The sequence below is a fragment of the Triturus cristatus genome, chromosome 7 (assembly GCF_964204655.1).
Source record: "Triturus cristatus chromosome 7, aTriCri1.1, whole genome shotgun sequence".
Taxonomy (NCBI): Eukaryota; Metazoa; Chordata; class Amphibia; order Caudata; family Salamandridae; genus Triturus; species Triturus cristatus.
This window is the reverse complement of record NC_140590.1, coordinates 1,830,807,669-1,830,822,700: the sequence shown is the minus strand read 5'-3', so window position 1 is coordinate 1,830,822,700 and position 15,032 is coordinate 1,830,807,669. Positions and strand designations below refer to the sequence as shown.

Sequence of the window (15,032 nt, the reverse complement as noted above, 5' to 3'; positions counted from 1 at the left end):
TTTACATTCCTTCAAGACTTAGCCTGAAGGCTGCTCTCCATAGCTACCACTAGGATAGCTTTCAATAATAAAGGTTGCCTTTAACCTAACATCAATAAGGGGTTGTTTGGACTGGTGCAAGGTGCCCACTTTAACTAGTGGACAGCATATACCAGGCCAATTTCTCACATTGGTGTGCAGCGTTTGGGATTCCAGCTTGCTATTGTTTTACCATATAATATCAAGTGAGTGACTCACTGAAAACCACTAAAGGTACCTAAGGTAGATATAATACAAGCTTAAAAATACAGTAAGTTCTACTGAACTTAGAGTTGTGTGTCAAGAGCTTAGCACACTCTTTCTACAACTCAAGAGAGTTTAGCAGGCCACAGTAGAGTAGGTAGTGCACTCACCACACCTCACTAGTAATGTCTTCAAGGCCAGGAAACAGTGGGTCCCTGCCAGAAGCCAGTGGGCTTCTTCCCTCCAAGTATAACCTCCCATTCTTGGAATTGAGAGCATTATGTAATACTAGGAGACTGAAGACAGGCAAAAGTGCAAACACCCAATGCCTCATAGAGTACTTCTGTTGGATGATCTCAGAAGACCTACAGGGTCTGAAGGGGTAGGCAGAGTGGGCGGGGCAGCTGATGAGGAAGGGCCTAGAGATTCAGACACCCCTGACCTCTGGAGTTGGCCAGGAGGATGACAATGATCCTGACCTGGAAGATGAAACTCCTCCTGAAGATGAGGAAATTTGCCATGATGGCCCTCTCTTTACTCCACCAGGAAGAGTTGGCAGTGTGCCTAGAAAGTCCCATTGTGTCAGCAACATCCCCATTCTTAAGGAGAGGTTTCATGACCATAGACACCTAAAAAAGATTGTCCCTCCCTACCAGAGTGGGAATGACATCCACAAATAAATTACTGCATGGGAAAAGGCCTGTAAAGTACAAAGGGTCCCCCAGGAGCAGTGGGCAGCAATCTTGTGGCTCTCCGTTGCAGACAAAGGCAGAGATAAGCTCCTCACTGTTAGAGAAGAGGATGCTGACAATTACAAAGTCTTGAAGAGTGTTCTGAGTGATGGGTTTGGCCTAACCACTGAACAGTATAGGTTGAAGTTCAGAGATACCCAAAAGGCTCAGACTCAAGACTGGGTTAACTTTGTAGATTGTGCTACTAAGGCTCTGGAAGGTTGGCTATATGGCAGCAAAGTGCATGATTTTATAGGACTGTACACTTTGATTATGAGTGAACAGATCCTTAATAATTGTCAAAAACAGCTTTTACACCAGTACCTGGTGGACTCTGATCTGACCTCTCCCCAAGAATTGGGAAAGAAGGCAGACAAATGGGTCAGAACCAGGGTAAGGCCTAAGAATCAGGGTGGTGACCACAATAAATATTCTACCAAGTCCCAAGAGAAAGGTGGGGATAAATCTAAAGACAAGTCCTCTACAGGGCCCCAAAAGTCCTCTCCTGGGGGTGCATCCCAAATTCCTTTCTCTCCTGAAAAGAAACCATATTGCCATGTTTGCAAAAAGCCTGGCCACTGGAAAACTGATCCCAGTTGCCCCAGGATTGGCAATAAAGAAAATGTTCCTCCAACTAATACCACCACTCCTCCTGGTACTACTAGTAGTAATCCCCCATGCAGTAGTATTGCACCCAAAAAGTTAGGTGCATTCTCATGGGGAACAGAGGTGGGCCATAATTTAGAGAGGTCCCCCTCACAAGCCTCCTTAGTCTGTGATGGTGGCATGGGATTTGCCACTTTTACTATGGGTACCAATCATTTGGACAAGTACAGACAGGAGCCCTTAATCAATGGTCAAAAAGCTTTGGCATTCGGGACACAGGGGCTAGCGTCACCATGGTGACAGGGAAACTGGTCCCCCCTCACCAGCTTTTACCTGAGTTCAAATACCAGGTGACCAACATAGATGGTATCAGGACAGATCATCTCATGGCCATAGTCAATCTCAGCTAGGGAGGGGTCACTGGCCCAAAGCGAGTGGCAGTATCCCCAAACTTGCCTATAGATTGCCTTTTGGGAAATGATCTAGAAATTTCAGCCTGGACTGAAGTTGAAATCCAGGCCCATTTAAAAATGTTAGGCCTCCTTGAGAGAGTTGGTGGGGCTGTGATGGCCACAGCCTAACCCCAGGGATATTTTGGAGAGATTGAGCCTGAAAGAATTGCCCACTCTCCTCCCCAAGAGAGCACAAGGGTTGAAGAAAATTATTCTTCTCCCCAGACCATAGGTAAGGGTCAGCCTCCTCAGGGAACTGATCCTACCCCTAGTGTGGGAACTGCCCCAGAGGTAGTCAGGCCTGTTCTGGCAACCCCTCTGATGGCAGGGGACCCTTCCAAGGTGGTATCCAGTCTGGGCTGCAGAGGTCAGGGAGGTCATTGGACCCCACAGTGCCCCCTGTCCAGAGGAACCCCCTCATCAACGGATTAGGGGCACCCAGTCTAGTAGCCCTAGCCAGGTGAAAAATTCTCAACCCACTGAGTGATACCCCGTACCTTTGTGTAAGGACCTCCCCCAGAAGGACTCAGTTGGGTAGGGGCAAACCTGGGACCAAAAGGTTCCAAACCTGCCATGTCCCTCCAGTGTTACACCCAAAGGGACCAAACCCCTAGCTGTAGGCAGCCAAAGGTTGACCCTCAGAGCAAAGTGCAACTCAGCCATGGAAAGAGAGGCATACATGTTGACCAGTGATCTGAGGAAGCTGAGACCAACTTTATTAGGGCCTCACTTCCCTACTCAGACACTTCATCAGCCTTTTACTTTAACAAACCGCACCACAGGTAGTAATTCCCCATGGTGGAGACCCTCTCATACCCTTAGGGTGAGGGATAGCTCAGTGGACCGTAAGAAAGGGGGTAACCATGCTAGTGCTGGTACTTCCTTATATGGCCACTTAGTAAATAAAGGCTCAACTGGCCAAGGTTAGCCATATCTCCTTTTGTTTGGGGGGGTTATGTAGGAAGGTGGAATCTGACTACATGGTTGCCCCCACTTTTTTCCTGGTGTTTTGATGGTTTTTGACTTAGTTTGGCTGGGAACCTGCTATTCAGGTGCCCAGCCTATCTGCTTTCTTATAAATTGATTCCTAATACCTTAGGTACACAACAGATAGGATTCTGAGGTGCCCTTATAAGTCCTTAGTATATGGTACACTATGTACCCAGGGAATAGGTATCCCAGAGGCCTACCAGGGGCTGAAGCATGTATTACACCACCCCTGGGAAGCCCACCTAAATGACACCACAGGTCTGCTACTGCGGCCTGGGTAAGGTGGTGCATGCACCCCTTACTGAGATCTAGGTTCACTATATCTCACCTATCACTGCACATATAAAATTATAAGTCACCCCTATGGCAGGCCTTATCAATCCTGAAGGCAGGGTGCTTGGTTTTATGTGAGAGGGTGCCCATGCATGAGCAGAGCTACTCTGCAGCCTTCAGAATCTATTCTCCGGGGTTGTCTGTGATGCAGCCTGACCATATACCAAACGGTAAATGCTAACTTTGGACTGGCTGCGCGTAAACATATCGTGTTTGGTGTCAAACGCAATGGAATCTTACCCCCAAACCAGTAACTGGTGTGGGAGTATGATCCCACCCTTCTAGAGGGAGAGACATGACAGCACCGGTATACCCGGTACCAGCTTAACAGAGCCCTTGCATCACAAAATGGATGCTGTAGCCACAGACACGAGTCTTGCCTCCTGTTGCTGACTGAGCCTCCGGCAGGGGAGGCCTGGACAATAGGCTTCCTGTCACAGGGAGGTGTTACCACCTCCCAGACAGGCTTTAGTGTATTGGGGCTGGGTGGGTGCACTCTGAGAGTGCTTTGAAGTCCTGCACTGGGGGCACATTTGGTGTCCCTGTGCATAGTCCAGTTAAACCGGTCACAGGGGTTACCAGCCCCTGCTCTGGCATGAAACTGGTCAAAGGAAATGGGTGTAGCCACCACTCTTTCCAAACCCTCCCATAGGTGGGTCCCCTGAGTTAGTCTAACCCCTTCCTTGGGTATAAAGAAGGAACCTCTGTAATAAAAACTTTAGATATTCCTGGACAAAATTCTGAAACTGAATCCTGGAATTTCTACGATCTGTTCAACGCCAGATGACTGAAGGATCTCCCTTGGAGTAAAAGAGTTACTCCCCTGCTTAGCAGGCACCAAAGACGCATCTGTACGGTCTGCATCATCGAAGCTACCGCTGAACACCGAAGACTTTGCAACACCAGAGGTGCATTTCCAGACTTCCCAGAGGCCAAACCAAGTCCCCAGCAAAGCTGAGACCCGTAGCCCTCGTGGGTACCATGGAACCGGAACCCCTGGACACCGTGCACATTTGCAAGTGCATCAGCTTCTCGATGTCCCCTGAGGCTATGCATTGGGTTACTTGTAGCCCAGACCCCGAGCAGAGTTTTCACTGAACATTGTTGGCCTACCCACTCTGAGTGAGCCATGGGCCACCATTTTGTGATTCCTCTTGAGGCCCCTTCGCGATGCGTGGTCCGTCGACTGGTGGGTGCCTGTGAAGGTAACTTTGATTTTCCTTGGGCTTCCCTGGTTGCTCCAGACGTGCCCTCATTCCTCTTTGCTGGTGGAGTCCCTCGGACCTTGCCGGTCCGCACCGAAGCATCTTTCTCCTTTCTGCGTGGGTTGCTGTTGCCAAGGCTTGTTGTGTCCAATCCAGGCACCGACGCTGCAGCACTCAACATCCTTCATGGGACAGTTCGAATCTAGCTCTTGGTTGTCCTCGACACCTCCTGGTCCTCGTGGCTGAAGAGTCAAGCTTCCCCTTCTTCACCTGAAACACCCAACATCAGTGGGCATTCGTCTATTGTGCGCCTGGTCACTGGAAAGTGACCCAGACTCTGTCCCCTCTGCTTTCAGTTTCTTCACATCTTAGATCCAGGCTTGGATCCCTTCGGACACTTCTCATTATCCCGGCAGCAGCACTTCTTCGCCAGCTTCCATTGAAAACAACAAATCGACCTGACACCATTTGACACCTATGCACCCGGCTTCCCTGGGTGAGGTAACTCGAGTACTCCGGTGCTCCCATGGGTGTTGACCCTAGAACTGTCTAAGTCCAAGAGGGTTTGGTCCTCGTCCATTCCTAAGTGTCCTTTAACTCTAAAAATCTAACTGCGACTTTCCCCATAGAAGCTAAAGGAAGCTTGCGGTTGTGTTCTCACACTGCACACGGCCCTGTGGGTCCCCTGTGTCACTACCTTGGGTGGTTCCTTGGATTTCTAGCGATTCTGCAGGCTCTAGGCCTTGTGTCTAGTTAAGTTGTGGTTCTTATACCATTTTTTTAGTTTATGGTTTGGCTCGCCCCTAGGACCTAACGTATATTTGTGCTACTTTACTATTTGAAGTGTAACTTATGTGCTATTGCCTCGAGCCTCATAAAGAGACTAGAGGGGTGTGTTTAGAAATAAATACATATATTTCATATACATACCTGGTGTGGTCTCCTTTCATGTAACCACTTAAGAGATTTTAGACTGGTAAAACAAGCTGCTTTACATTCCTTCAAGACTTAGCCTGAAGGCTGCTCTCCATAGCTACCACTAGGATAGCTTTCAATAAAGGTTGTCTTTAACCTATCATCAATAAGGGGTTGTTTGGACTGGTGCAAGGTGCCCACTATAACTAGTGGACAGCATATACCAAGCCAACTTCTCACACAGGCCAACCCAGCAAAGCAGCATGCAGCAAAGGCAGCAGCGTCCCCAACATTAGGGTGCAGGAGCGCCACCCCCAGCCACCACCCTCAAATAAAACCATAATAAAATGGGTTTTAAACCCGTTTTATTTTTTATTTTTTTAATCTACTAGTCCCACCCCAGGACTCTGATGAGTCTTAGGGGTGGGTCCAGGGGATGGCAATGCCGATCAGGGAGTGGTAGTGCACTCCCTGTACTGCACATGAGGGTTTGGCCGGCCGCCTCCCACCGGCCAAACCCTCATGCGCAGTGAAGCTCTTTCCAGCCCCATCTTCTTTGCTAGGGCTGAAGAGAGCAGGCACAGTCTCCCAGTCTGCCTGAGAGTGCAAGTTTCTGGCGCTCAGGCCAGCCAGACGCTACTTTCATGCAGCATCAGGATTGCAGTGCAGTCTGGGATCCTGTTCCCAGTATCAGGAAGAGTGTGATGCGACGGGAGACCGCAGCTGTGTTAAGGTACGTTTTTTCATTTTAATTTTTTTATCCACGACCCTACCTCCCTACCCACCTCCCTTCCTCCCCTGGCCCACACTGTCACTTTGGCAGGGGACGGGCTGCTACTGAGCAAAGAGGCTGTCTCCTTCTCTTGGCAGAGGTTCATTTTGATTCCAGAAGTAATCTAAAGTTCTGGGGTTTTAGATCTAATACTTATACCCTTTTTCCCTTTGAAGTCTTTGTTCATAAAGTTGATCTTGCTTACTAAAACCAGTTGTGTCCTTCCTTGTCCAGTTTCACTACAAGAGGTTGGGACAGCATTGTGCAGAGAAGCCACAGCCTATTCAGGTGTCATTGACAACTCCTTCCACCACTCTAGCCCAGGATAGCCCATCAGCATATGCAGGGCACACCTCAGCTCCCTTTGTGTGAGTGTCTGGCATGAATGCACATACAGCCCTTGTCTGTCTAAAACCAGAAAGTCAGTCCACAACCAGGCAGAGGTACACAGGATGGTTAAACATGAAAATGACCACTTTCTAAAAGTGGCATTTTTAAACACTCGATTTAAAAACTGATTCACTAAAAGGTTATGCAAATCTGAGTTTAGAGAACCTAACCCCAAATCTCCATCTATTCCCAGTTGAAAGTTACACTTGTAAAATGTTACAAGGCAGCTATGGAAGAGCTAGTCTTAGCAATAGCAACAAGCATTTGCAATGCAATCGGTCTCGCCTTTGGGACCTTATTTGTATTTAGCTATGCAGCACATTAGCCTGGGCGATGAAACATCTACTGTTCTTTAACATGGAGGGAAAGTAAGCACCAAACTGCGTGACACGCCAGGTATGGGAAAACATGAAGAGAAATATTGACTTTCAGTGGGAAATGGTATAGTCCAAAGCTCTGTTTTTAATATAAAGGCAGGGACTTCGGTGGTCATATCACTGAAAATACAAGATTTCAAAAAAATATTATTGTCTACGGGTGCTTGTGGAAGACAACTTTTATGGACTGGATTCTAGAGAAGGCTAAAATGATTCTGGTATTTTAATGACCTCTGATGGTCATTTTCTATCAAGAAAATTAAATAGGCAGTTGTCAGAAAATTTTTAAAAATTCATTCCCTCAGCAGAAAGCAATTCTGGTATTTTACTGACCTCCACTGGTTGTTTTCTATCAAGACAGTTATATAGAGGCAGAACAGAAAAAAAGTCCCTAAGTGGAAGCAGACAAGTCCTAGGGCTGATCTCCAGAGCCCACACAGTACATACACACATAAGTATATACAAGAGGTCTTGAATGCTCGACCTGAAAAACAAAATTGACAGTGTTTCACTGTTAGGACATGTAAAACACACCGGTGCATGTCCTACTTTTCACAAACGCTGCACCCTGCTAATGGGGGTACCTTGGGCTTACCTTAGAGGTGACTTACATGTAGCGAAAGGTAGGGTTAGGGCCTAGCAAGTGAGTGCACTTTCCAGGTCGACATGGTCGTTCTATAAACACACAGACACTGCGGTGGCAGATCTGAGACACATTTGAAATGCTACTTGTGTGAGTGGCACACCAAGTGCTGCAGGCCCACTAATAGCATTTGATTTACATGCCCTGGGCACAAACAGTGCACTACACTAGGGATTTACGGGTACAAAAAATATGCTAATCATGGATAACCAATCATAATCACAATTTACACAGGGAACACTTGCACTTTGGCACTGATCAGCAGTGGCAACATGCCCGGCATACAGTCAGAAATACAGGACTCACTCTTCCTCTGCATATGTTTTTCAAAGTTATATCTCTCAAGAACTATTGACCTTTTAGAAGCAACTGTAAATGTAATTTTTTGAGAGACATTTCATACTCATTCTATTCAATTAAATGCACATTTTATTGTATACTTATTAAAATCCATAGCAATTTGTGTACAAAACAGTGTAAGTAAACACACCCTTCCAACAACAACTATTAAGAAAAAGAGTACATATTTACTCTGCCATTAAAACTATTTCTCAGAGGGAGCTCGAACAAGAAGTAAGATTAGTTTTGATAAAATCTTTTGAGGTGCTAAAACTGAAACAAGAGAAGAGGATAAAAGCCATGTGCTGAGTGGTCGAATTGCGTAGTACAAGATGTTAAATTAGTTGATAGAGGAGGCTACCTAGTGGGGTCTGTGTGTCCATGGGTAATAACGTGCTACCCCAGTGCCATGCCAAATGGGGCTCCTTAGACTAAAGTACTTGGTTAGGCTTGAGGCACGATAATAGTGTGTCGGTTGGTAAGTGTGGTAAGTTCACCCAGGGCTAACTCGTGAGAGCAACAATTGAGAGCAACAGACTTGTAAAAACCAATGGTCATATCCCCATTTTCACCCGCCATGGTGATGGTGTTTCTGTATGCAGTGGTCTCTCAATAGTTTTTGGGTAAGAATGGCACTCAAAAAGTACTTCGTACAGTAAGTAGGCCACTCTGGGGTCCCACCTTGGGGTTTCTGCATGCAGTGGACCATTGATATATTTTTCATATTCGATCAGTCCAGACGCAGTCTCTGAAGACAACTCAGGTAGGTGCTTGAATATCTCCTTGTCTTCTGAGCCCAAATAATGTAGCAGCAAAGATTTCCTTTCTGCAATTATCGACGTTCCACACTCCCTGGTGTAATGCAAGAATCCTTTTTTCCACCTTCCTTATGGGTAAAGTTGATCACCAGGAATTAAAAAAGGAACAGGGAAAATGGGGGTAGATTTACATTCTGCATATTGAACACTAAAGTAATATATGATTCATATAAGTAAAAGTTCCAGTATGATAAGACGGTATGTGTAATAGATAGTGTCTCTGCGCCAGTATTCAATCTAATACCCGATCACCAACCTGAAAGACAAAATTATAATCCCAAGAAAATAAAGCGGGATCAAACTACATTTGATCAAAACTATAGTTCACTTTAGAGATTTTGAAATAACATCCAGCTTAGAGCAGTACTTCAATGAGCCCTAGAAGACGGCTCGATCAGTTCTCAAAATAGGTTCTCCACGTGGCTCTAGCATGGTGCTTTTGTACTATCACTGTGGTCTATCCCAAACAATCAAGGCAGGAACCACCAAAAGCCTCACAGGACTTGCAGAAATGTGAGGGACTTAACCACACCCAGCCAGCTTTGACATAGCATAGAGGAGCATGGTGAGAGGAAGATGGTGCCACCACCAGTAAGGAATGTTCTTGTGAAGGCTATGCATACCAGGATGCAAGGAGCAGAGACAAGCTCTCTCAGTAATGCACAAGAGAAGTGATAAAACCTCAAGGTGAGTCAACAGTGTGTGAAAAAGAAGCATTTGAAGGTCTTGTGAAGCACAGCCCGTTTAAGCAAGTGTCCATTAAACTCCTCACATGGAAAATGATCACTGTGCAGCCACCTTGCCCTTAACCACAGTGTATGTGCAAACAGTAATAAGTAGAAAAGGAGAAAACATAAATACAACCCCCGATCAAGTACTTGAACACACTAAGCCGAAATGAAAACATCAGGAAACTTGTGTATGCATTGCTTAGTCAGGGAAACTTGTCAGACACTAAATCACTGTAGTTCTCCATTTACTTCACACATACCACTTATAAATAGACTTCAACAGGTTAGCACTGTAGAACACAGACTTGCTGTTAAGTAAATTTGGGTCTTCATGCTCGTTGCCAATTGTAATGAGGAATCAGAGTATGTAGTTGCATTGAAGAAGAATGATTTATTTAATGGTCCAGAGTAATGCACCTCATCCAAGCAAGAGTAAGACCTCTCTTCATCTCTCCCCACACCAACTGCTTTCCTCTCCTCTCAATAGAATGTTTACACATGACTTAACTATACATTCCATTACAGAGGATACCACAACACGCTTTGGGTGAGTTACAATGCACTCTTAGAAGGAACTGAGACTAAGGATTTCAGCACCCAGTGTGTGCATGTGAGGTGATTGTGATTCATATGATACCCTTTGGAAGGTACAATCCATGCCCATTTTATTAAATGTTATGAGGATTATTTATGGTAGGTCAGCCTGTTTTATGACTCTCGCTGCTATTTTTGCTTAATTGGTTGATATCTTTATAATAACTGTTCTTACTCATCATTTAACAGTGGTTATATTAAATGTATTCTTCACTGAGGTTCTTCTCACAGCCCTGAAATGTCAGTTTGATTTTTATGGTATATATAGCAGTTATAGAATATTCCTCATACCATTTTCCTCTGATAGTAAAATAAATTATTTTTCATTGACCTCTGGAAAAATGGCATCTGAATCGCATTGGTATCCTAAGTCTCAATGTTCTTCTTCTGCAACTAAACAAAAGAGGGTTAAGAAAAATACCCATTCCACTATTGCCTCATCAAATATTCCAATTTGAGATACTCTTCTGGACAAAATCAGAGGATTGGAGCCATTTGCAATGTTACTAACAATAAATTAAAGGAAATTGAAGACAGATGAGTGTTGATGGAAAACAGACTCTTTGAAGTGGAATTACAAATGAATAAAAAACATGTTATGTAGAAGAAGATAATCAAGATGGAGAAGGAGGATACACAAGTTCAAAAGCACTTTGAAGATTTGAAAAATCATAATCCATGTAATAATCTTTGTTTATATGATCTCCCAGAAAGAATAGTGTGGTCATTTCTGCTGGGTTTGTTGGACATCTCTTAAATCACCAAATCTCATGATTCACAGAGATCATTATCTTGGACTTAAATCTAATTAATCTTCTAAGCCATGGAGGATAATTATATTATTGGAATACAATAATTTATCATGAGTGCTTATTGATACAAAACAAAAGAGGTAATTATTTTAGTCATTACAAAACATCTAGATTTCTCTGAATCTCTCTACTGCTACCAGTGCCTGAATTTTTTTTTATTCTCACCCTCCTTACTTTGCTGAGATTATTGAACATTTACTGCAGCATCTTTCATCCAAGCATCTGTAAATTTACTCATAATGGCAATTCCAAATCCTTTGAGTATCCTATAAAGTTAAAATAATGTTTTTGTGATTTCCCCTCTTAAAATATAAACACTTTCCAACAAACAGTCAAACTTTTTAATAATATATTGCATCTGAGCCCGAATTTTTCATTTTCCTTCATTATATATGTGCCACTGATCATCTTCCTATGTCACATTTTCATGTACTCTTACTCTTCCTCCTAAGATATGGGTTTTGTCCCGTGATCTGCCACTATCCTATTTTGGTCTTACACATCTATTATTGCATGTTACCTTCCTATTTACTATCTTGTTCTTTCTCTCTTATGTTTCTATTTCACACTTTTATCTTTTTTCATGCTTTTTAAATAACAGTTGTTCTTATTTTTTTTATTGGTTATTGCCTAATATTATTTCTTTATTTTATTTGCAGTTGACTAAATCCTATTTTTCATCCCCATTTGTTTCCTCCTCCCATGACTAACAATGTTTCATGGAATGACTGTGGACTGGGAAATCCTGCCAAGTGTAAAAAGGTATTGTCTTATCTTTCTAAACTTAATACTCAATTTATTTAGCAGGAAACACATTGTAACGCAAATGAATCGCAGAACGTAAAAAGATGTGTAATGGGCAATGTTGTTTTCTCTCCTGCAATTTGGAGGAAATATGAACATGCTATTTTGTTCCATAAATCACTGAAACATGTTATGCTATCTCAAGAATGTGATATTGATTGTAGCTGAGTTTTGGGTAGAACTATTTCATTTTTCAGTGTATAAGGTCCAATTAAATTTGACCCTTCTTTTTGGAGAAGTGTAATACGGCACCGACTGCCGCACAAGAACACAATATGGCGGCCAGTGCTGGAACATATACAGAGGAGGTCAGCGCACCAGCATGGGAGAGACGTTGGACGGAAGACACCGATGAAACTCGGAAGTACGAGCCGAGGGAGGAGCCAAAGACGCCAGAGCAAGGAGACGGGACGCCGCAGATATTGGAGGAAGCTGCCAGGGAGAGAGAGGCCAACAGCGAGACCCATAAACAGCGGTAACGGAGCCAAGGAACATACACTACGCCTGCCTGACAAGAGTCCCGCTGCTACCGCTGGTGCCCCCACATGAGAAGCCATTGGTACACCCCTTGCCACGGCCAGGAGGGTCGTGGTTCCAGGCAAGTGTCTCCCCTTATTGTGACAGCATTACCCCACTTGTGAGCGGGAGGCACACGCTAAACTACTGCACCACTGAGAGGGTATTGCACGGGTGCGGTGAAGGGAGCACAAACCCCTGCTCATAGACACCACACTGTAGTGACCATGTTCTCTGTTGTTTTCTTTTTTATATTTTGAGGCAACCCTCTCCACCATACCGCACGATTGAGGGATCTCCGTGATTACAAAGCAGCCGCCATTGAAGAGGACATACGCCCAAGACGCCGAACTAAATTGTCCAAGGCGAAGACCATTCCCCTCTTCCCCATCTTCCTCAGCCTCTGATAAGGACTTAACAAGACTGTTCCTACAATAATGTACCGCTACTCAATAAATACAAAGAACCAAGTCCATATCCTCTTGCCTCACATGTCTCATTTACGTTTCATCTAGCTGAGGCTGACACTAATAAAAGACGGAAAGAGAGAGGGGAGGGTGAGAAGGGAAGAAGGAACAACCAGTATCACAGTAGGAATGGCCAATTCAACAAGGGGATTTCAATTAAATGCATGATCTGTTTTAGGATCATAGATCTAAATTTAAATCTAAACCAGATAAATCTAAACAAGGTTTTAAAACAACAAATGCACCATGTTCATTATTTGACTTATGGCAATCTTGTCACCCAGATTTATTGGAATAATTATTTCTTTGCCCTTTTCATTGCTTTTTAACCAGAATAAATGATATATGTCTCTCCCGTTCCCTACTACATTGCTTACTCTCTTCACATAGAAGTTCCCTTTTCATAACTGATCATGGTCCTGTCATCTCTTGTTTTGATACACTTTCCGATCTCCCCCAAGATCAAACCTGTAGTGATTTAATAATTATCTCATATCTGATAAGGCATTTATTACCACATTTAAATGTTTTGTTGCTCTCAGCTATCTGTTATTGCAAATGTGCAATGCCCACACATTTGTGGTTGTTTTGTTTTTCTTCCTCTAAATGCCAGTTCTACTATGCCCACAAAAACACTACTGTTGAACATTATTACATTACATTATTTATTACCATCACCTCACTAAAATGCCAAAAGTATTCAAAGTAAGATCACACAACCTTTGACCGCTGATAACTTTTCAGCATTGACCTATTGCTCCCCAATTAGGGACGCCAAACACTCATATTTGCTGCCAAGGTGTTAGAGAACGAATAAGTAGGTGAATCTGCAGAAAGTACACAAGACCCAGTAAACCTTGTTTACTTTTTTATACAACTGGCTTTCTGTCTCCTGAGACCAGGAATAGTAAATGCAGAGCAAGGAGGACCAAAGGAAAAGGGAAGCAGCAGGTGCTACACCAGACTACCCCTAATTTATGTGCATAATATCAGTGTTATAACTAATCACCCAAACACCTGCCACTGAGTATTAAAGCTTTCTGTTGTAGAAGACTTTATCCACTGTTTAGAGTTACATTTTCACCTTAAAGTTTTTAAAAGCCTTGTAAAAGTTGTGGATTGGTTTGGCCCTGTTGTCAATACTACTTTTTTTCGTCTTTCTGAGGACATTTGTAAATTCTCTGTTTTTCAGGGTGTATATGACAGGGTTGCACAGTGGAGGAACAGCTGTGTATAGCAAAGCCAACATCTTATTCTCCTTTATTAAAATATTTGATGTTGGTCTCATATACGTAGAACAAACAGACCCAAAGAATAAAATAACCACAATGAGGTGGGAACCACAGGTTGAAAATGTTTTGCGCCTCCCCTCAGTAGACTTCATTTTAAGTATCGCTGAGATGATCTTGACATAAGATGCGAAGACAAAAATGAAAGGAAACAGTCCAAAAGTAGATCCATATACATAGTTCAGTATCTCAATACCATGGATGCTGGTGCAAGATAGCTTCATCAGGGCAGTAAAATCACAGTAGAAGTGGTTGATGGTGTGCGATTGACAGTAGGAGAGCCCTGAGAGTAATACAGCGTAGGGTAGAGGGATCAAGGTACCAAAAAGCCAACTTCCAGTGGTCAGCTGTATGCACATCTTTTTGTTCACGATACTCATGTAATGTAAGGGATAACAGATGGCCACATACCGATCATAGGCCATAACTGTGAGGATAAGGAATTCTGTCACCAACAAAAGGATAAAGAAATATATCTGCAGCAGACATTTAGTGAGAGAAATTAGTGTACCTGTCTGAAAGAAGTGTGCCAGCATATTTGGAAAAGTGAGTGAAATGCAAGTGATGTCAATGAAGGCAACATTTATAAGGAAAAAATACATGGGGGTGTGCAGGTGCGAGCTGGAGTATACTATTGACATGATAAGAAGGTTTCCAATCAAAGTCATCACGTAAATTATTGTAAATGTAATAAAAAGGGGAATTTTCATCAGTGGAAGATCGGAAAACCCTATAATCTGGAATTGTTCCTCTGAAGTCAGATTTTCTCCTTCCATTTGTCCAGATCGATTGCCATTTGAGGGCAGGCTGAAATAAAGCACACCAGCAATGTGAATACATTTTTTGACTAACTGGTTTGACTTGCACCTTTCTGTTTATTGTCTTCTAAAAAGCTCCCAATTTTGTCATTTGCAAATGCTCAACATATACTTGTTTCTTTCAAAAATGCTAACAACAAATATTTTCTATTGCACAATAATTTCAGTGGGGTTTTATCATTTGTCTTTCAGAGATACGATTACTATT

General features: G+C 43.4%; 1 protein-coding gene across 1 annotated transcript; it reads right to left on the bottom strand.

The window, feature by feature from the left end:
* Positions 1 to 13,789: 13,789 nt before the first annotated feature.
* LOC146813324 (olfactory receptor 1G1-like) lies at positions 13,790 to 14,782 on the bottom strand. The gene has a single exon (XM_085615384.1). The coding sequence runs from the start codon at positions 14,780 to 14,782 to the stop codon at positions 13,790 to 13,792; it is 993 nt and encodes a 330-aa protein (XP_085471510.1).
* Between the last annotated feature and the right edge of the window lie 250 nt (positions 14,783 to 15,032).

Bases quoted from the DNA above. Each gene is read 5' to 3' on its own strand.
- LOC146813324 (XM_085615384.1), bottom strand. From the start codon at position 14,782: ATGGAAGGAGAAAATCTGACTTCAGAGGAACAATTCCAGATTATAGGG.